A 23359-nucleotide genomic window follows, 5' to 3' on the forward strand; every position below is an offset into this window, starting at 1 on the left:
CAATTTCTGATGAGCAGCAGTAGGAGATTTGACATGATGAATAATGTACACTAAGCCTTGCATCATTTGGCTACTTAAAGCAAGATGAAAGTAATTTTCCTGCTCCATGTGATGGGATTCTTCGTCTTCACCCTGCTCCTCCTCATCCCTTTCTTCTTTCTTTCTCTCTGTCCGTCGGCGTCTCTGATGTCTTTGAAATGTCTCTGCTGGGATCTGATGTGGGATGAGTTTCCCCCCTCCCAGCGTTTGAGTGAAAACCTGGGTCCAGCTGACCTTAGACACAGGCTTAGGCAGGAATCCCCCCATGTTACTGCAGGTGGGGCTGCAAAAATATTGACTCAGGAACTCGGTTCATTTTATTAGGCTCATGTTCGTCTGCTGTGCGTGTGGAAGATGACGCACAGCAGCTGGAATCTATTCTCATTTTCAAATAGCCATCATCCAGAAAGCTCCTCTCCTCCCTTCTCTTTTAATTCATCTGCTCAATGCCAAAGAATTCAGGTATTCAGAGTCTCCCAGGAAACAGATCTTTAACGCTTTTCTCTTGCTCTGCCAGAATTTGTGTTCAGTGCATCAAGAGAAACGAGTGTTGGTAGATTTTTGGTAGACATAACACTCGAGAGAGAGGAAGCTAAAAACTACCCTGAGACCCTGCCCCAAGATCAGGGGGTTTCTCCGAGAGCCGTTGGGCCATGACTGCGTAACAGGAAACATTTTATTGACTCCAATTGTTTTCATATTGCATTTCCATCACATCCCAATGAGCATTATCTTCACTAAACTGAGATCAGCACTCGAAGCCTGCAGGAACCACAGCTCCCTGTTACAGCAGATGTGTAATAAAAGTCCAGCTCAGCAACTGGCACCCTGCTCTCACTATCGAAAATCCAAAACCGTTTTTAAAGTGGGCGGGAAGTGCACCTTATACTTAGGGACGTGATCTCGACAAATCTCTGCAATTTGGTGCAAATCCAAATAGAGATCTGGATCTTTAGAGGATTTACTTTGCTGTGTGGTAACAAACAGCACTACAAACCTGTAACTTCCACCAGTGGGAGACTGAGATAATGTGGATTCAATTGGGAATGAATTGTGTGAATGTGTCTACAATCGTTTCAGAACTACGTCCAACCAGACGTGATTTAATTTGTTGCAGAACTTAAGGGCCTTGAAGTAGGGATGTGCTCTTCTGTGTCTTTTCTAATTTTACACCGTGTGAATAAAGATCAGTTTAAATGGTGTACACTTTATCCTCAGTATAGTGTGTTTATTCCAGAATCCTCTCAGACATGCAGCAATGTCAAGTCAACACAGACGCATCACACCAGAGGCCAAGAGTGGTTTAATGGCTTTGAAAGGAGCTCTGGTTAGTTTCCTTAACACCTGATAACCCCCTACGCTCCATAGAGACACACACACACACTCACACACACACACAGTGAGTAGGATCAGTATAAAAAGGCTCTGGGCGTCTTGCAGTAAGCAGGGGAGGGACACAAAGATGGGGAGGATTGATAAGAGTGAGTGAGACATGATGGAGAGTGTAGAGATGGTTGACCGATATCTGTGAAGTGGTAACGGTACTTGAAGAAGTTCTCTGGTCAGTCAAGCGGACTCAAACCCATTAAAGTTTCAGTGAAGTTTGTTAATCAGCAGACTGAAGTTGGTTTGTGAGTCAAATGTGAAAAATGTGTGGTAGAACTCCAGTCGCACTTTGTACTCGTGTTGTTTCGGTCATTCGGTGACGAAGTGACATCGTCTACCTGTTTCTTCGAGCTTCTCGGCAGCAGAAGTTGCACACGAAGCAAAATTGGAGCAGATGTAACGAGCTGAGAGGCAGACAACATGTTCATAGCTTTATGTTCTTCCTCCGGCTGCGTCACATTTGTTTTCTCTGCACATCTGAAGCTTTAATTAATGTTTTCCTTTTCGCAGACGAGCATTTTCCGATAGTCTTCATGTTGTTTTACTCCTTTTTCCTTTTCCTGTTTGATACCTTGAGTCAGCTTTCTTGACTCATGTGCTGGATATTTGTTTAGGAATTATTTTTGACATCTAATAGAGCAGTGATCCATCAATGAATCCGCTGATTAATAAATTAAGACCTATAACAGTCAGGTTGGGTAATGAAGTCAAAGCTTCATGGTTTTATAGAGACTTGTTTTGCTCTTGTGACAATGAGTTTTTATTTCCCTGTTTAGACAATGAGAAGGAGAAATACTGTAACTCATACTGTTACTTCCAGTCGTGTAACACAGGATGTATAAAATAACCAAAGTGATTAATGTCACAGTTTGTTAGTGGGACTGTAGATCTTATGAAATGTAGTCGGATCTGATTAGGTTTTTTTATTGTGGTTTAATGAAACACACCTCAAAGTATGAAATTAATTTGAATTGTGTCTGCCTAAAGTTAAATTCTACCACCTCTCTGAGACACACACACACACACACACCTCCACCTAGTGACAGGAACTAGACTGTTGTTATTCTACAATCGGAGTGAAGTTAACTCACTTTCTCATCAGCACACAGATGTGACCTTCGACCTCCGCTCAGGAAGACCTCTGACCCAGAGGCGTTGGCCAGAGAGCATGATGGGTGGATTTAGAAGGCAGGGTTATCTCCCATGCAGCGTACTTTCCTGTGTCACACACAGTGTGTGGATGAGCGGTTAGCGTGTGTGCGTGTGTGGAATAGTCCTGTCTCACAAGTTTAGTCACAGGTATCAGCCACATATCTTTACTCTCTCTCTCTCTTTCTCTCTCTGTGTGCACATGTGAGTGTGTGTTTTCGTCACAGGCCGCCTTTGGAGACAAAATTCGGACCGACGACCAGTTAATTGGGGAAGACTTGTCCAAGTGGGGACAAAAGCTGTGACCCCAATTGAGAAGCAGCAGATTTGTGGTTCAGTGGTGAAGGTTGGGGTTGGGTGGAGGTTTGTTCAGTCGCTTACAAAGGCGGCGTTGGAACAAACGGTCTTACCACACACTCAGGAAGTATTACTGTATATTTAGCATGCCCGAAGAGTTCAGTGGAAAAAAGCTGCACTCCAGTATTAAACTGTGTCAACCAGGTCGCACTAACTAGAAAGTATGTGACAGTGTGTTTGACTGACGCTGACATTTTGCTGCATTAGCATTTTCTGTCAAAAAAAAAAACTGCTGTGGATTAGTGGAAGCGAGAGGTTCAAGTGAACAGGGTGTTCTTGTTTCACCCTCATGTTGAACAGTTTGCATTTTCACACACTAGAGTTGGATTCAAAATTGCAAGCAGCTACAAAATGGTGTCAGAGGTCAAGTTCGAAGTTGTGGGTCCAAATAAAACTGGGCTCAGAGTCCATTTTTATAAACGGTCTGGTGTTTGAACAAATCCAGAAAAACATTCAGAGGCATAGAGGTGTCGAACCGAAACCACGGAAGTGACGTATGAGGTTGTTTGTTGTGGTCTTTTGAATCGTCTAAATTTGCATGTGCTGGATTGGACCATTGCCATGAATGTGGGGGTGTGGGGATGAATCACAACCGGAAGAAACGAGTCTGTAGGACTGTACCATGTCCCACAGGTGTAGGGGAGTTTTACCGTCGTGCTGGACTTGAACTTAACGTGGTTGGACCAAGTGGCCAAAGAGGCGACTTTTGTGGTGTTAGTTATCCATTGCTGGCTTTGTTTGAACCCGGGTGGACGGGTGTCTCCACAGTAACAGTTACCAGCGGTTACGCAAGCTTGACAACGGCAGCCCTCGATGACCCACATTCCAGCCGTAAATCACAACACACACATAGACACATTCCCGGCTCCACCCTCGCCTATCGAAACTATGCTCAGTCTTTCCACTCTGCCTGACCGAGTCTTTATCAAGTGAGGGGCGGGGGAGAGAAAAGAGGGAGGAAGTATCTGAGAGAAAGAGGCGGAGGAAGAGGTTTTTTTTTTTCACGTCATGCCAAAAAACCCTAAACATGACTTATAGCCGTCTCTCTCCTTTTCTTTTCGTAGTGCAGATTTCTCTCCTCTCTGTTTCAGGCCGTGTTTATGACTCAGTCTTTGCGTCCTCTTCACCACGTTGTCTTTACTCTAGAGCTGATCTAGTTCAATCTAGTTTAAACCTTGGCCCCAAATCACCTCACTCGCTGTCCGTCGGCCTCAGCTGTAGGTTACACACACACACACACACACACACACACACACACACACACACACACACACACACACACACACTCGATCTGTCACCTTTTCAGAGAGTCGTTTGGCGAAGTTGTCTGCAGCTCTGAAATGCTGACATGGTCTCCCTTTAAAATTCAAATACAAAATTACTTTGTTGGCATCCGGACAGGAAACAAGGTATCCGGTGCTGCAGAAGAACCACGATCAAGGTTTTCTCACGGCTGTGTGTTTGAAGACAGAACGCACGACCAAATAAAACCTGAAGTAATAATAATAATTAAAAATAATAACCTTTATCGGTAGAGCGTCCGTGAAAAAACAAGCACAGCTCTCATTCACCTTGGAAATATTTGAAGCTTAAGCTTTGAGGCACCCAGGTCATCCACACCAGTTTCAAGCTGAACCTTAACATATGCATATATGCACAAGCTGCGGATGCTGTGTCAGCACTGTGTTACATGTGATCATATGAGGACTGGATGTGTTTGTGTTTGAGACCTTGTTCTACACTTGCAGAGGGAAATGTCAACGTGGAGGCTGTAAATCTGTACTGCAGCTACTCTTGGGTGTGTTGTGTTTTTACATCCCTCATTCTGTGGGACACCGGCTGTGTCTGAGCTTTAATGGTGTGTGCGCATGTGCGAGAGAGAAAGAAATGAGGTGAACTCGATGAGGCTTTATTTCATAGTTAGGAGGTATAAACATTTCCAGGAAAGAAGTGTGTCATTTGGTTATGTGTCAATTATAGAGAAAATAGGATTTTTTTTATTGAAACAAACGCTGCATTTTAATAGTTAATGTGAGTAATTAACTCGAAGTGGAGTTGAACTCTGTCTATACTAAATTACAGACTTTTTACCTTCCTAAATTATTTCAAAATGATTCTGAAATTACAGACCTGTAAAATAAAGGGGTATTCTACACTGTTTACTGTGCAGATGTTATAATATATAATTTTGTCATTCTGCGTGTAAAAGTTAGCCGATCAATTATGTTTGATGACATAAAACCTTGTTACAGAATAAACAATGTAGAAAATATGTTTAACTGTAAAATCCAGCGTGAATTACATTTCTGTGTCATAATAGTTTGACGACAGCGTCTAAAGAATCATTGGCAATTTTTTGATTCTCTCCTCCTGTGTCAGTCCTGGAGAGTCAAACAGTCATGAAACCATGATTGTACTGAAAGCAGATTGTGTTTGAGCAGCTCACTTTGTGTTAACGCTTAATGGACTTTGTGTTTCCCCTCTTTCTCTTGACCAGGACTTGGAGTTCCATGGCGTCATGCGGTTCTACTTCCAGGACCGGGTTGCAGGCAACTTTGCCACCAAGTGCATCCGAGTGTCCAGCACAGCGACAACGCAGGACGTCATCGAGACGTTAGCTGAGAAGTTCAGACCAGACATGAGGATGCTCTCCTCGCCAAAATACTCCCTGTACGAGGTCCACGTCAGTGGCGGTGAGTCCCTCAGACATTCAGGAGGCAACCAAAATCATTTTCAAAATGTTTCAGCATTTGGAATGATTATGAATTGATATAGTTGGATCTCAGACTTACTGGCATGTGTGTGTTTGTGTGTGTGTGTGTGTTAGAAGAGCGTCAGCTGGACCTGGACGAGAAGCCTCTTGTTGTTCAGCTGAACTGGAACAAAGATGACCGAGAGGGACGCTTTGTCCTGAAGAATGAAAACGACATCCTGCCCAAGGTCGGCTGCTCCTCCTGTTAACCTGTGTGACTACTAACCTGTCAGTTTACTTAGTGAGCGCATTCATCCGTCAACAATGTTGTGTTTACCTCAACAACCATTCGTGCAGCTCCGCCTCTAGTAATTGTTTTTGCGTAGTGGATTGTCTTCTGCTCATTCGGTTTGTACTATATCTTTATTCTCTGTGGCTTGCTGCTCATGGTCACTCACTAACTTTCTCTACCAGAAGAGTCAGAGTAACGGGCCAGAGAAGGAGAAGGATGGAGTGATTCAGAACTTCAAGCGGACTTTGTCCAAGAAGGAGAAGAAGAAAGAAAAGAAGAGGGAGAAGGAGTTTGCCCGGATCCCCGATGGAGACGAGCAGATGCTCAACCGGGAGGACGGGTAACGCACACATGCTCATAGTTATCCATCTTACTGTCCTGCTCCCACATCCTCTGTCCTTAGAGAGCATCTTCTTTTTTTCCCCAATGCCAAGAAAAGAGGAAAGAATAGTGATTTAAACTTTGACCTTTCTCTTCCTCCATCTGTCTTCCTCTTTTTTTTTCACCCTCTACTTACGCCGTCTTATCCCCAGTCATTCATCACATTCATCTTTGTGGTTTAGGGAAAACAGTCGTCTGGCGGCAGAGGTCTACAAGGACATGCCCGAGACCAGCTTTACCAGGACAATCTCCAACCCAGAGGTGGTGATGAAGAGGAGACGCCAGCAGAAGCTGGAGAAACGCATGCAGGAGTTCATGAGCAGCGATGGGAGGCCTGACTCAGGTATGTAAACTTGATGCCACAGTGTTTTTTGATTCTCTAATCACACGTAGTTCAGTCTCACGTGTCTTTTAGAGCAAAAACTAAGATAATGGATTTCCATGCAAGGTGGAGCAGTGTTGAGGATCCAGATCATGTGATGAGGAAAACCTTGCAAAGTGCTGGAAAGTTCCAGGACTTTAATGAGATTTTTTTTTAACCTGAAATCTGCTGCAAACATTTCTCCAACACTCCTTTATTGATTTAAGTGAAAGGACAGCTTCAAGAAAAAGCCCCCGTTATCACACACACACCCCCCGAGACGACGCTGAACTGGCTTTGCAACAAGTCAATACGTCCTTGAGATGCTAAAAGCAAAACCTGATGTGTCCCTCAGAGAAAATGTGCAGAGTGACCTGAACGTCACAGTTCACTGCCGCTCCTCATTCTCAATCCCAGTGTGACAGGGAGTGAGAAAATCTGCTGGAAGGAATCTGCAGTATCTGCAGTAAAACCTCTGAATCGGCGAAGAAATTGGATATTTCCTTTTTATACCTCGTGCTGGCGACAGTCAGCGGCCAAAGACACGAGGGTTCTGAGACGTGGTCCCATTCTTGAGAACACGATATCTCAAGAATGCTTTGAGGAAATGTCTTCAAATGTTGTTCAAACATTCAGTTCCCCCCAATCGCCATCCACACCACACACCTGAAGACCCACTACTGTAGCTGGTGGCTTTGTTAAAACACTACCAGGGACATCTCTGGTGAAAAGTAAGAGCAGGGATTTCTTTTCTTGGATCAGCCAGAAGGTGGAACTGTTACTGTGAGTGCAGGTTTGCAATTCTAGTTCCGTGAGTAATACATTTGTGAAAGAGAGCATACGCTTTGGATCGTCATGTTTACATCAGCTGCTCCACTGAGGACGAGCAGTATGTCTCCCAGACACACACACACACACACACACACAATCACAATGCACCTGATGAACGATGCAAACAAGCTGAACGGTTGGTTCAGTGTGTGACTCAGTTATTTCCCAATCACTCAGTCAGACAGACAGATGGACGAGCGGACATGGTTCTAAATACAGCTTCAAAACAACTGTTTACACACACACACACAGTGGGACAGGACGGCTTGTGGTTAGACGGTGACGTTCTCCCAGCAGAGCTTTTTTTAAAGAACTAGTTTTATGTAATGCTTCTGAAAACCCTGTTTGCTTTGCTGAAGACTCCCTTGTGGGATTTGCTAAGGTGATAATTTCTAGGTGACACATCACGGCCTCATGCACCTTCAGATGAGAGTGGGGTTCATTATACAGCTTCATGGGCAGAACTCTCAGTCCCTTCTAATTTAGTTTTCTTTTGCTTGCAAGTGGACATTTAATTCAGTCCTTAAGTGTCCCAAAGCACAAATTAGATTGTCATCTGTTTACATGAAGCACGCTGTGCTCAGTGTTCCTGCTCAAACAGAAGTAGGGGTCTGTTAACGTGGTGTAATGAGTAAAAACCTTTGTTGTCCTGCAGGAGGTACTTTGCGGATATACGCAGACAGTCTGAAGCCCAACATCCCCTACAAGACCATCCTGCTCTCCACTAGAGACATGGCCGACTTTGCCGTAGTGGAGGCGCTGGAGAAGTATGGACTGGAGAAGGAGAACCCCAGAGAGTACTGCATCGCCCGGGTAACAACGATCATCTTACTACACCTACCTCAGCTTTTATATCGGAGGACATCCATCCTCCATTCTCACATTAAACCCTAAAAACACAGCTCCCTCTCCACTCTTCACATCTCATCAAACGCATCCGTCTTCTTTACATTGACAGCACTGACGAGAAAATCTAATTTAGTGTCTTCCTACCACCAAAACGCTTCTTCAGCTTCTCTGTGCAATGAAAACATGTTTTTCCTCTTTTTATCACGCCGTTAAACTGATATACAGTCAGAGGGAATGTGCTGGTATTTGATCACAGCATCGATTTCTCCAGGCAAGGAACTTACATTTTCACACTTATGTGTTTGTGTAATTGTCAGCAAGATTTCATAAAGATCACTAAACTGATTTCCACCAAACTTGGAAGAAGGATTGGGCCCGGCCTGTGAATTTATAAAATATTTACGTGGGCAGATCCAGGTTTTGTCCGGCCTCAGCTGAGGTATGTGCTCTACTGAGGGAACACCTACAATCCTGACATTTCTCCACCAAACACAACCTCCATCCTCCTACCTCATTAATAAACACCTCCATCATCCCTCCAAGAGGCCGCGGAGGGGACAGCCAAGGTCACGGTCACATACTCATAATTGTGAACACACACTTCAGCGGACGGGCAGATTGAAACAGAATGCTATTTGGCACAAAAACCTTTGGGAGGAATGCAATTCAATTGCTTTCAGCGCTAAAGCAGTAGCAGATGCTCCGTGTGTGTGTGTGTGTTCGTGCCCTCCTCACGTTCTCTTTCAACCACATCTATCCTCAGATAGACTCTGGCTACGGCCAATCATATGAAATAACTGCTGCCTCCACATCCAATATAGTGGAAGAACCCTGCAGAGACCCAGCACGCACACATGCACACATGCACCCGGTTGATAGTCAGTAGCAATTTGCTGATGAGACCAAAGCACTGAGAAAGTCCATTAGGTTAGTGAGCATGAGGAATGAGCGCACGTGTACTAGCTAGTAGTAAGTCAGCCGTGTTTCTGTTCAGCGGGGGAGGGGATGTTAACTGAGATTGGACTGAACAGGATGAAGAGATGTAGGACAGCTTTATACTTCCCTTTTTCAAAAAAAAATTTTTTTTTGTGGCCTGAGAACAAAATAATTTGAGGAGACGGCACCGATCTCTGTTCTCAAAAACGGTTCATGTACCGGTATGTGACCGTCACTACTTCAGAATGAATGCTCTGCAGTTACAGAGTCATCTTTATTAAATCAAGTATATAGATTTAAGACGAGCTAATGTGGAAAGGATTCTTTAACCAATCTTAGTTAAGTGCACGTGTACATAATACTATAGGCAACCGGACTTGTACAAGACAGTTACAACTCCTGTAGAAACCCTGACCTGGATGACTGAGATCTCCACAAATACATCTCCAACTTCAAGTCAAGCTAGTCCTGTAGTTTTTGTGTAATCCTGCTCGGTGGAGGTAATAATCTCTTCCTGTAGATATGTCTCATGAAGCTGCTGTGACTCGTTACCTACCTGGGAGGTAAAATAAAAAAGTTTGTGGGATCATCAATTGATGTGTTGACATTTCTCGTCTTCTGGTTTTTGTCACTTATGTCCAGAAGCTGGTGTTTATCAAGTTTGAATGTACATGTACTTGTATACATTCCAAGTAATTCAGTTACCCTTTGGATCTCATAGATCTGGCACATTCTCTAAGAAGGCCTGTGTGTAATGTTTACCTGTTTAACTTCCTGATTGTCTTCGGATTTGTTTACTCTGCAGCAAGATGAAAAATCGGGCAAAGACGTGATTCTGGATGATAGTGAGTGTCCGCTGCAGATCTTCAGGGACTGGCCTGCTGACAGAGGTAACACACGCACGCACACACACAAAAACACACGTGCACAGAAACATGCTCACACTTCTCGGTCTCTACTGCCCCCTCCTGCTGCTTTACTGGCATTACAGTTCTGTTAGTATGTTAATTTTCTCTTGCTCTCTTTGAGCATCTGAAACTGTTAGAGTTGGAACATGAAATCACTGTATAGGAATCAGAGAGTGATGAGTCATAGCGTGAATACAAGATGATCGGGCGGCTGACATTTTGTGTTACGTCCTTCTTTCAGGAGCATTAGTTTTCCAGCTGAAGAAGAGACCTCCTGACTACCCGGGGCGGAAGGGACGAAAGGTGGAGGACAAGGGCCTCCGAGGGAAGGACAGTAGCAGCTCACTGCCGCCTGAGAAACTGCCTTATCTGGTGGAGCTGAGTCCAGGTAAAACCACAATACACACACACACACACACACACAGCTCTGCAATGTCCGCTGCAGTATCACCGATTCTTGAGCTTTAGGATACAATCAGCAGACTTTAAATAGTTTCAATAGAAGCGTCGGCAGCAGTGAGATCAGTGGTAATGAAACCACACAATGAGAAACAGTTGCAGCCGTGATGATGACGACTGCTGTAATAACAGGCAGTGACCAGCAGGCTTCAGTGCAGCCGCAGTAAGTAACATTTAGGGTTATTCAAAGGTGAGACTGACTTTCTTTCCATGCTGAGGTGAGTGAATCACATGTGGTCACATTATGGTTCCCAGCTGTTCTGTGGTTCCTGCTCCGACCAGCACACTCACTCAGTTTATAAAAACCACCGCGGGAGGTGAAGAACTGATGGAATCTGCTACTCTTAGAAACACATCTGCGTTTACCTCTGGATGATAGTGTTTCCAGCCTCTTCCATTCAACACCCCAGAGTAATACGGCTTCGTTCGATGCCCCGCAATCCTCCACAACAGATGTTACTGCTCTGCTTCAAGCCACAAAAGAAAAAACACCATGTTCCCTCCGGCAATGATGAATAAGATCCTTTAACTAAAGCACAACCAGCGTTCATTATCAGCTTTACGTAGAGGAATCTGTTCAGATTCTCTGGAAGAGCATCCTGAGGTAAATGCCTACTCATGCACACGTTACCAAAGAGAGAGAAAGTGTGCGCTGAAAAACGAGAACATCTCACAGATGCATCCTCGAGTGAGGGAAGGTAGTTGATTTATTTTGGAAGTTTCAGAAGCCAGTGTATAAAAAGTAGGTTGGAGGTCTTTAAAGAGAACAACACAAGGTAAGTTGATGTGAATAATAGTGTTTTAGAAAATGCAGTATAAATGTATGAAGTTGCAATCCTCACCTGAGTCTCGCTTAATGTGACATTATCCACCTCAACAGCTTGTTTTCTTGCTACTGATCATGATCGTCCTCTGTCCGTCGCCCCCTTGTGCCATTAACCAATCGGACAGTGACACCTCTCGGCACCACTCTGCCATGAACCTTGGTGCTGAGATGGGTCCAGAAATTTACTAACACATCCATTTCATCCACTGGTTTTCGGAAATGTGTGTGTGTGTTGGGTCTCTGGGTGTGTGTGTGTGTGGGTCTGTGTGTGTGAGAGAGATTGTGTGTTTGTTACTGTACCTTGCTTGATAAGTAATTTAGATAAGGAATGTGTCATGATCTGCTCTCGTCTCGTTCTTGTTCTTGAAGGAAAACATGCCAATAAAATTACCCAGAAGTCAAACATACATTGAATTATATTCACTCTAACAAATCCACCAAACTCTGTTTGGGGTTCTTCATGTTTTAAAAGTTTCCTACCGAGTATCGGAGATAAACTCTGGTTTTTAGTTACTTCTAAATCTTTTTATGAAATAAATTTTTCCTTAAGTTGTATAATAAATAGAGAAAGTGAAAAGCCCACAGAAATATTGTGTGTGTGTGTGTGTGTGTGTGTGCGTGTGTGTGTGTGTGCGTGTGTGTGTTTGTTGGCCTTCTATATAATTAATGGGTTAACAAGGTAATGCTGAATTTTTCCTCCTTGCTGCATTTTTACCCTCTGCTATGTCTGTTTTTTCCCACCTTCTTATGGCATGGTGTGTGCGTGTGTGTGTGCGTGCGTGTGTGTGCGTGCGTGCGTGTGTGTGTGTGTGGGGCCTTGTGCATGTGTCCTTCTCCTTCCTCCGCACCCGCCTGCCTGTCTGCCTGACTAGGGCGAGGGAATCACTATGCCTACTACGCATATCGGCACCACGAAGGTAAAAAAATCCACCACACCTCCTTTGTGTCCGTTGCAATGGCTGATGGGAGTTTTTGTTGACTACCCTTTTGGCCGATATAGATTTAAAAAAAAAAAAAAAAAAAAAAAACATCTTCCCCTTCCTCTGCTAGAAGTTGAACAGTGTCTTGTGTTGTAGTTGTGGTCCTGTGTAGGATTACTCATGTTACAGACAAACTAATGAAAAATAAATGATTCATTATCCTTAAACTGAATCTGCAAAGTGCGTCAAGTTGAAAACAAACCTGCCGCCACTGTAGAGGACTGAGGCCTCTGTACGTGGGAACATCTCTCATATATAATCTTTGAATCAGACGTGTTGTTTGTTGTCATTTCCATAAAGTACACTCAGAACACATGGGAGGAAAAAGCAGAAAACTGAGACGCATACGTATTTCATTACTGGATACCATAAAGAATATTAGTAGTTGAGTGCTGGGATGCGGCATCATTTTGATTTAATAGCACAGAAAAGTGGCTTCTTCCTTCTCAAGCCTCATTATGTTTACTGTAAAAAGTCAAGCTTTCCTGGAAGCCTTGTAACATTAGCTGCCTCATGATTTCAGTTATTATCTCTAAAAGGCGGTTCGAGGTTTTTCTTATACTTCTTTCCTCATAAAATGTAAATGTGTAAATGGATATTAGAAAAACCTCAAACCACCTTCTGAAAGGTGGTGCATGCATCTTCCCCCAGGGTTTCTTTTTCCCCATGAACAATGTTTTTCCTCAGTGAACTAATTTGCTGCTTTGCTTTTACTAAACTCCTGTTTACTAATAATCAATAACTGCACTGCAGCCACACACGTTTTTTTTGCCACATTAGCAGTTCACCTCCCAGGACACACCAGTCTCCATTGACTCTTTAATGTCCACTGTAATGTATGAGTGTTTAAAGTCGAACGTGAGCCACTTGTTTTGAAATTTGGATTGAGAGATTAATGTTGCTGATCCTGAATGTCTTCATTTGTCCAGACGGGTCTGACTCACGGGACAAACCAAAGCTTTACCGGCTTCAGCACAGCATCACAGAGGTCGGCTCAGACTGTACAGAAGACGGAGCCATTCAGGTACATCTGAAACAAGCACGCAAAGTCAAACCCAGGGTGTACCAACACAACCAGGCAGTAGCCAGTCGCCACTATAGACATAAACAGAAATAGCAAACATAAATTCAGTTAGACTCCTAAATGCCTTTTGTGTTTGTCTCCAGTTGTTAGGTCCGGGGATTCTTCCCCATCATTGCAACCTGATGCACAGTGAAGGTATGGTGACCGTGACGCCACACGGCCCTGACGCCGACACCTTCGTTGACGGACAACGCATCACTGAGACGACCGTGCTGCGTCCGGGCTCCACCCTCCAGTTCGGTTCTGTTCACGTCTTTAAGTTCGTGGACCCGATGTTCGACCAAGGGGGGAAGAGAGAACCGGCGGCTATGATGAGGAGCCGACACAAGTCTGGGTGAGTGTGTGGATTCATGCCCCTCTGTCTGTTTTCATTCTTTGCTTTCTTCCTCCTCTTTTCCTCTTTTATCCTCCCACTATTCTTCCTCCTCATCCCCTGCACACACACTTCTCCTTGGATTTTGCGAACAGAAAAAAGGGAGAGGGCGTTTTTGTTGGAACAAGGGAGGAGAGGATGAGGTTTGGAGTTGGCAGGCGTTGCGAAAGATGAAGGCAAGGAAAAGGGGAGGAGGCAAGTCTGGGGTTGAGAGAATGAGGAAATGAGAGGAGAGGAAGAGCGGAGGTCTAGGGTTATGGCAGGCGGGCTGCCCTCTAATCTGATCAACATGGCGTTGGGTGTGGCCTCAGGCTTGCTGTCGTTTCACACACTTAACAGCAGATAGAAAGAAAGAGAGCGCACCAGCTGAGAGGAGAGAGGAGAAGAGCGAGACCGATGGGGATGAGGGACATTTGAATTGAATGTCCCTTTAATGACTCAATGGATGGACTGAAAAACTGAGAGGTGTGTAAGTAATTCTTTAACTTACCGCTCCGGTTCAGCAGGAATTAACTATTTGATATCACCAGAAATACAAATACTGGTTCAGCTTCTATGTTAAAGTTGATCTTTAAAAATGATTCCAGTATTTGGAGTAAAAAAATCGCAGTTCTTTCGTTAATGCCGCAGCAGCACAGTTTTGTTGCAGGTATGTGTAGAAGTTTGTTTGAATTGAAAAGACACAAAATGAGACTTTAATGTGTTTTAACTATTTTTAAATCACAAATTGAACGATGACACAAAGATAATGGTACGTTTGGATCAGGTCCGTAACAAGGCTCTTACATCATGTTGCTGTACGAGTTGAGCGAGTTTTAATTCTGTAGTACACGTTTGCATCACTGACAAAAAAAAAAAATACTCCTTAACTGACTTTCAACCACAGAGGACGATGTAATCAGGACGACGAGTTGGAGCTTGTCCAGTGAACGTGCTCTCTGTTTGTCTTGTAGCTTTTATACATTGAATAGGTTTTGATCATGAGATTTTTAAGAATATTATACTGGAACAAAGCTGAGTATTTGTAGTTACATGACGTTGACCACAAACACATTGACGTATGATCACTGGGGAGTGTTAAAGGGAAAATGCTTACGTACATCAACAGCTTGCTTTGCTGCCATCGATGGTTAAAATAAAAATTGTTTTATTAATCATAGCTGTCATGTTTAGCCGCGTTTGACAGAAGCCTCTTCTGGCCTGTGACATTCTGGGACTGAGGCTTTGGGGGGTTCTCTGACCTGAGCTTGAAGTTGAAAGAAAGTCTGTAATGTTTGGCGAGAACCATTAACCCCACATGTCATTTTGGTGCCGCTCGGTGTCTGGAATCCGAGCTCGCAGTTGCGGATCTCTGTAATTTTCTGGGCTGCTTTTTCAAACTTACAGAGATACCCTTTTTCTGTCCAACTGGAGACGACACGTCATGACGTTTAGGTTTAGGGCGATTAGAGCCGGGGTTTGGAACGATTTTTTTTTTTTTAAGTTGTAGAGATTTGGCAGCAGGTGTTGGCAGTCCAAAAGATGATCTTGTTCAGAAGTTTAATCTGCTGCTTCTTAGTCGGGACCATCCCCAGAATTTAGAATTAGTCAGTGAGAGAGGAGCGTGAAAGGACAGAACACACAGGAAGTCTGGATAAACACAAGAAATAGATTTCTGTTTTGCAATAAAAGGAAAAATAAGAGACGTCCTTAATGAAACACACCCACCCTGCACATATGACGTGACGTCACCGACGAGCATCACTGTGACAAGAAAATAAAACTAGATGCATGATGTTGTTTTCTTTTTTGTTTAAAACCAGTATGCCAAATATTTGGACACACACACACTGATGTCGAGCGTCATCACAGCTGGAAACATGCAGCTGATCTGGATGAGTTATGAGGTCAAAGGCTCTTGGATAAAGTTTACGCTCGTCTGTGGAGTTCGACTGCTTCAAGCAGACAGAGACAATGTTCTGCAGCCAAGTTATTTGGGCAACAGATAGGAAGCTGAACCCTCATTCAGAAAGGAGAGTGTCTGAAGGAGTGCCTTGTTGCTGCTAGAAGTAAAGTTAAATTCTGCCTTGTGTGCTAACACTCTGCATGTTTCTACTCTGTAAGCGGAAAAGCCGGCTCTGAAATATGAATATGCTGGTGAGTTTGCAAAAAAAAAAAAAAAAAAAAAAAGCCTTCAGGCCTTTGGAGGTTTCAGAACATGAAAAGTAAACGAATGTAATGAACTTATTTGAGGAGCTGGTTAATATGGAATCATTTCATCATCCTGAAAACCTGCAACACAAAATCACTAAACTGAAAAGCAACAGCGACCTCAAAGATAGAGCCACTAACAATATGGATTTCTGGGGTGGGGGGTGGTCGATGCTGGATGATAGAGATTCTTTTCAAAACCGACTCTTGCAAAGACATAAACCAGGACAGTCGAAGTCGAGTAGCGCCATCATCACTTCATTCTGACTTCAGGCGCCTCGCCAAAGAGAAGCGGTTCTAGCCATCGCATTAGAGACATCACTGTGATGTGCATCAGCTGAATTGGCCCTTGATAGAAAAAAGGTTTCCCTGTGGTGTGTTAAAGAACCAGTGATGTTGTCAATGGTTCAACCTACTGGTTCAACCTACTTCTGCTGCTGGTGGTGATCGTGTCCGTGACCTTCCCGTCAGTGACCGAGCACAGGCGCTTTGTAGTTTTGTGTGTATGTGTTTGTTTGACATTGATGCCCTCGTGTCATATGGGGCGTGAAAAGCAGAAGCCTGCCTTTTAAACCCAGCCGCTGTCACACTCAATTACTGTCACTCACACACACACACACACACACACACACACACACACACACACACACACGACTCCTTGTGTGGCTTCTCTATATCTAATTAGACAGTTATGTCAGTGTGTGCATGTTTATTTAGCGAACTGTCTGTCTGCATGTATTAGTAAGTCATTACTGCATCTTTGATCCAGCGCTCCTCCCTGAGAACGAGTTGGATAAGTGTGTGTGTGTGTGTTTTTGTGTGTGTGTGTTTCTGTGTGTGTGTGTGTGTGTGTGGATTAAGTCTGAGCTCTCGTCGTTGTCAGTAATGAAAAGTCAGCTGTAGGGAGCACAACAGTTCCTCTTCTGAACTGGTGCATGTGTCTGTCTCTCTCTGCAGCAGCGTACCAGAAACCACCTTCGACCTTCACGGGGACGTCCACAGTGGAGCTGCACTGCCTACCAGCAAGGTAACACACGCACACACACACACACACACATTTACAAACATTGTCAAAATATTGTATAACTTGCAAAAAGCAGATTTAACAGTAGTTGTATTGTTGGGATGGGTTAGGGTTAGACTAAACGACTGAATCTGTGCTGGTATCTATACTGACATTATTAAGCGACTGGTGGTAATAATCTTTATATGAAAACAAATGGAGCATAAAATAAATACTGCAAGTTATTTTTTTATTTTAAGAATCAACTTTAACTATACATTAAGTATCAAAATGGCTCCTTATGAATTTTCTTTTTCGACGAACTGACGCAGCTTCAGACATGAAACAATATATTAGAAGCTACGCCGTCTTTGCTCTTGTAGATTTTTCAAAAGAAAGAAACAGAAATATATAACAGCAGCTTCTGTTTCGTGTTGTATTGGTTCCTTGTGAGTCCTGGGAGTTAATCTTAACATGAGATGTCTCCAGCCACACGAGAACACCACCCACATAGAGTTTGGTTGTTGTCTGTTGAGCATCTGTGTGCATTGTATATACATACACATTGAAGCGTGACTGAAGCCTCTCGGTACAGTCGGCCCTATACGCTCTAAATTTAGGTTCATGTGTCGCAAATGAAATTAGAGTGAAATTAGATTTAGTTGCCGCTGCTTCACACTGCTGCGGTTTCTGTTTGTACAGAGCTCAGGAAAACTGGAAATGGAGCGAGGGATGGTCAAACCCATGATCAGAGGAGAGCAACAGGACAGCAGGTCAGACACTCCTCCTCGTCTTCATCCTCAGCTCGTCCTCCTCCTCACACTGCTCTTTTTTTTTTTTTTCCTCTGATCTTCCCTCCTCACTGTGTTATTGTGTCTTTTCAGGTCTCAGGACATTTCAGCAGACAGAACAGATTTGACTCTGCCGGCCGGCATCGAGTTCAGAGACAACTGTAAGTGCTAATGTGTCTCCTTCCGTCTCTCTGTCTCTCTCTCTCTCTCTGTCCGTTCCCCTCACTGTGGCGGTGACCCAGTCAATAGCTGGAAACTATTGAACCCTTTTAGTTGTCTTTAACAGAGAACAAGAACCAGTGATGCCTCAGCAGGGGTAGACGATAAACATCTGAATATAGAAAATATAGTTCAAATTTGATATAGTTCAGCAGCGAATTCAAGTCATTATATATATTAATATTTTTTTAATTGATTTTTATTCCCAGAAACGGAAAACTTTTGCAATTCAACCCACATTTGTCACTTAACAGCTGCTTTATTAATGCTGCTAATTCTTAAGTTAATCTCATTATGTCCGATATAGAAATAAAGAAAGCGTCAACTCCTCGTTCCTTCTGACCAAACACATCAGTTTTTACATGAACTTAGCAGCAGATGGTTGGTTTGGCCACATTAGACAAACTGATGTATCTAGACTGACATGGATTCGGTCAGAGCTGTTTTATTTGGTCGTTAAATTTGTGATAAATTAGTTCCAGGTTTTCTGCAGTCGGACGTTTTCCCACACCCTCTTTGTTGCTCTAAGCCGTTTATTCCGTCTGTATAACATTTCTGTTTATTGACTCTCTGTGTCCTCTGGGCCTTAATGTGTCTGTATGTGCACAGAGTGTATATATATATTTTGGTATCGTGTGAGATCATCTGTTTTTCCAGCTGAAGTAGGGTTGTAATTGGTCATGGAGCGGCGGAGAGGGCCAATACCCACAATGCAGTACGAGAAACCACATAATCAAAAGTCCCTGAAAGTTCGTTTGGGGAGGATGATGCACATGTCTCTTGCAGCGAGTTTGACTTCCAACACTTCACCACCCAAACTAAACTGAAAGCAACTGATACCACAGTCAGGCTCCGAGTGGTTTTATCCCGAATGAGCAGCCAAGCTCTGCGACCAACCGACCGCCAATAGTGACTTAAACAAACTCCCTCCCGCAGCTCAGAACGGGATCTGTTGCAGTCCGTGTGCTTTGCTTCTGTAATTCCGTCTGGAATCAGGTGTAATGATCTAATCATCTGACTCTGTGCCCGTTCCCCCAGCTGAAGACACCTTCCTGTCCGCCATCATCAACTACACCAACAGCTCCACAGTTCACTTCAAACTCTCACCCACGTATGTCCTGTACATGGCCTGCCGCTTTGTCCTGTCGCCATCGTACCGGCCGGACATGTCGCCCTCCGAGAGGACGCACAAGGTCATCGCCATCGTCAACAAGATGGTGAGCATGATGGAGGGAGTCATCCAGGTCAGTACCGCTGCTCTTTTTTAAATCTTTTGTTCGTGCGCCGTCACGTTCGTCTCACAGGTCACTGACGTTATCTCAGCGTGTTCTGCTGCCATTAGTTCAGCCGCTCTCCGCCGCAATGATTCCTGCTCGTGTTGAAATGTGACAAATGATCTGATGTTTCAAACCCCCCCCACCCCCCATTAACTGAATTCTTACAAACTACGACATGTAGTTGCTGTAAGTCGTGTGTACTCGTCTGCACGTTTGTTTCTTGCAGAGTTCTCTCCACAGTTACCTCCCGTGCTTCTGTCTTGTGTTTGTCTCCCTGTCAGTGTTACGTGCTCGAGGTGTGAAGCCTGCGATGACACAGGACAAGTGTGGATGAAACTGAATCTAGAATTGATTGATTTATTGATGGCTATCAGGATTGAGAGGATTTAAAAGAGTTTCAGAAAGAAATCACCAAACCCTGTCTGCTAAGACTGCATCCAACACATTTAAAACTAAGTTTTCAAACTAAAACAAGGTCAGCACCATTTCCAAACTTCAAAAACTCCAGAGTAGTGTTGACGGGAGGGATAAGCGAGGATGCTTCTTTAAACTCAAACATGGTAGTGTGGATGGATAATAATTTAAACAAAGAGGGAGGTCAACACGTCTAACAGCTTCCACCTCTTCACTATTGTTGTCATTGCTCCTGGTGGTTCTCCTCACTGAACCTGTGTTTTGCTGAAAGTTTGCTGAGTCCTCCTTTGTCAGATATTCAGAAGCTCCAAGCTTTAGCTGGATTATCTGTTGAACCTGAGCATGGCTCTCCTCTGACTAACGGAGCTCGTTGTGCACAGCGTGAGCAGAGGCTGCCTTTACTCCCATTAACGGCCGCATGATGCAGAATTTACTCATTTGTCCCAAAGTTTGAAAATGTTATTGATGTTTGAAGGAAACTTATTCAGGCTTTTTTTTTGTCAGCGACCCTCTGCTTTATATTTATACATTTTCACACATGAACACTAAGACCCACCGGGCAGTGAGTGTCAGTCTCTAATACATGTACATTAATTGCTTGAGGGTATTTGTAGTTTTAAACAGTGAGATTTACAAGCAGTACAAAAACTTTTATATCTAAATGTCTGCAGCAGTGCTAATATACTGTAGTAGTACAGTGTTAGACTTAAATATATTTATAAAGAACTTAAGTTCTCGACCACATGTACTTTTCATCTGACGTCCATCAGTTATGTTCTTTAACTGATTCACCGGGACGCCACATTGTAAACCATGACCATGTGTGTCATTGTGTGTGTGTGTGTGTGTGTGTGTTACATGGCTGTGTCCATACTGTAGCTGTTGACGTGTTTTCTCTCTGTCCTGTGAATGTGTCCTCCTCCTCCTCCTCCTCTTCTTCCTCTTCTTCCTTCCATCCAGGAGATTCCTGAAGGGGATCAGGTAGGATAGCACACCATGATACGGCTGCTACAGACTCGTCTACCTCACTCACTCTTCCTCTACCTCCTCTTCTCTCTCCCTCTCTCGGTTTGGGCGACATGCATACAAGATTTTTTACAAGAAATCCTAATAATTCTTTTAGTTATTGTTTGTTCAGCTTAATGTGAAGTGCAATGTAACAAAATAAGTAATATCACTGTAAAACACCCTCTTTTAATTAGGAATCAGAGTGAATGACTTGTTAAAATATGCATTTTTAAGTTAATTTGAGGAAACTCCGTCTTCTTGATGCACATCTTTAATCTTTCTTTTAACAAGAGAACAGTTGCAGTCTGTTACAATCGCTTAATTCCTTTTGAAGGCAAAGCAGATAAGATTTAAATCGACGATAAAGTGAGATTGTGTCGCCCAACCCCATCAACCTCTCTGTCCTCCTCTATTAATCTCTACCTCTCTTTACCCATCTCTCTCTCTCTCTCTCTCTCTCTGCTTTTTGACCAGCCCTTCATTGTTGCTGCTGCTTCTTTTTCTCCATTCTAACAGAAATGTAAAATAAAGCGATGATAATAACACGTCCTACCCACAGCTGGAAAACTAAGCAACAACAGCAACATCAGCCCAACTAATTCCATTCAGCTTCCTGGACCTGCCTGGTACTAAAAACAAACAAACCTAAAACCAAAAAAAAAAAAAGAGCAAAAACCAAAGCAACCACTCTTTTCCATCGTTGCTCCATCTTTAATTCTGGCATCCATTGTTTCTGACATCAACAGTGTGGATGAGAGACAAGTCGCTCTGACCTCCTCTGCTTCACGTGTCTGTTTGGACGTTCATTTAACGCGTTGAACCATCTGTCTGTGTTTTTAAATGTCTCCTTCAGTGTTTTAATGTCACGTTTTCATTTTGGATGCACTTGGCTCCGTCTCTCATTCTCTGGCTGTTCTGAATGAAGAGGTTGTGTTTTTTTTTTGCCTCTTCTTTGTTTCGTTTGATTTCTTTTACATTTGTTTTTTTTTTTTCAAGGCGGGGATAGATGAGTGCAAGGGAGGGTGGGGCGGGCTTCGCACATTCCTCCCTCTGTGAGTGGCGGGGTTATTAACCAATCAGCTCTTTAGACACTGAGCTCTGTCCTCCCCCTTAATCTCAAGACCAAATATCTGTTCTTTAGACTGTAGACTGACACGTGGAGCGTTATTTAAAGAATTAAATGCTCCTCTCTCTGATGTTCAATTGAGTCTAAAATTGAGTTTTAGGCCTTAAAGTGTTAAATATGTTGACTTTCAGTCTGACGCAGTTCCAAAAACATTAAAAGTTTCTCGTTTCTTTGACAACATGTCTTTAATATGTTGTGCCGTCTGCAAAAGCTAAAGAAATCGTGAAAGTTTTTTGGTGTGACGTCTTTGTGAATAACGCCTCTAATGGCTCTGTTAACATGTTTGCTTCTGTTTAATCTCTTCAAGACGTCACTGCTTCCATTCCAAAACACAAAACCCTCTTTAACACCACAAATTATTGTTTTTATGGATTAGACAAAAACATTACGGCAGTTTAATTGCGCAGCTTTAAATGTAGTTTTCGGTCTTTTCGATAAGCTGAGCTAATTAACGGATTCCCACAGTCAGACGTGGCCACGTGAACGTGGTGAAGCTCTTGTTTTTCTTCAGACTCTCATTAAGAAAACAAATAAATGTATCCCACCTTTCACAGTATTTTCCTTAAACAGCTTTAAGTGGCTGTTGTTGATTTACTTCCTCGCAAATGATTTTGTTGAGGGTATGAGAGGAGCGCTTGAATGAATGTTGTTCACAGTGTAAGTCTACAGTCTAAACACTACAAACACGAAGTAGAGCGACATCTGAACCTGCACGGGGCGGAGGCTGGTGTCTGACGACCTGGTGAATGGAGTTGTGTCTGGCGGTGAAAAAGGATTGGTCACTATTGTCTCCTCTGCACGGTTGAAGGAGAAGAAGCTTCTTCCCTTTGTGTGAAAATTCAAAATGTCGACGGATTTAAGATGTGAAGAAATCACACTTTGCTGGAGCATATTCTTTAAACTGACAGTGATGACCACTCCTCTGGACTCCGGGTTGGCTTAGAGGGAGGGGTGGGCCGGGCACGAGTCTATCCCTGAAGTAACAAATGCTCCTTCTGGCTGCCACTCAAACAGAACCCCCTGTCTTCTACCGTCTTTATTTTAACTCCTCCTCCTTCATCCCGCTGCTCTAACAGCTTCCTCCGTGTGTCTTTTTTTTTTTTTTTGTCTCTGTGCGTGTGATTGGTACGTTACAGAAGCAGAAGAACATTGCAGGAGCGCTGGCTTTCTGGATGGCCAACGCCTCGGAGCTGCTCAACTTCATCAAGCAGGACCGAGACCTGAGCCGCATCACGCTGGACGCCCAGGACATCCTCGCCCATCTGGTCCAGATGGCGTTCAAGTCAGTCTGAGCGTGTGTGTGTGTTTGATTGTGCGACTGGATGTTGCAGGAGTTGTGGGATATCGTGGGTTTTTCAGAGATGCAGTCGTACCAGGGAAAATCAGGGAATGTGACTTTATAAGTCACGTCAAATTATGACTTTGATA

At 43.6% G+C, this 23359-nt stretch overlaps 1 protein-coding gene across 30 annotated transcripts in view; it reads left to right on the plus strand.

The window, feature by feature from the left end:
• Positions 1-23359, plus strand: part of afdna (afadin, adherens junction formation factor a) — a 69914-nt gene that overhangs the window by 16186 nt on the left and 30369 nt on the right. For 8 of the 30 annotated variants that reach the window (XM_069514430.1, XM_069514444.1, XM_069514446.1 and 5 more), the window contains exons 2-17: positions 5429-5624; positions 5759-5871; positions 6098-6255; positions 6449-6639; positions 8144-8301; positions 10079-10163; positions 10423-10569; positions 12339-12383; positions 13376-13470; positions 13614-13864; positions 17051-17120; positions 17799-17869; positions 17981-18048; positions 19145-19350; positions 20758-20778; positions 23068-23213. In XM_069514430.1, the coding sequence (XP_069370531.1) occupies positions 5429-5624; positions 5759-5871; positions 6098-6255; positions 6449-6639; positions 8144-8301; positions 10079-10163; positions 10423-10569; positions 12339-12383; positions 13376-13470; positions 13614-13864; positions 17051-17120; positions 17799-17869; positions 17981-18048; positions 19145-19350; positions 20758-20778; positions 23068-23213 (2021 nt within the window). The remainder of the gene's footprint in view (positions 1-5428; positions 5625-5758; positions 5872-6097; positions 6256-6448; positions 6640-8143; positions 8302-10078; positions 10164-10422; positions 10570-12338; positions 12384-13375; positions 13471-13613; positions 13865-17050; positions 17121-17798; positions 17870-17980; positions 18049-19144; positions 19351-20757; positions 20779-23067; positions 23214-23359) is intronic. The other 22 variants (XM_069514448.1, XM_069514451.1, XM_069514458.1 and 19 more) reach the window with 14 other exon arrangements.

Source organism: Paralichthys olivaceus, chromosome 19 (assembly GCF_024713975.1).
Source record: "Paralichthys olivaceus isolate ysfri-2021 chromosome 19, ASM2471397v2, whole genome shotgun sequence".
In the NCBI taxonomy this organism is placed as follows: domain Eukaryota; kingdom Metazoa; phylum Chordata; class Actinopteri; order Pleuronectiformes; family Paralichthyidae; genus Paralichthys; species Paralichthys olivaceus.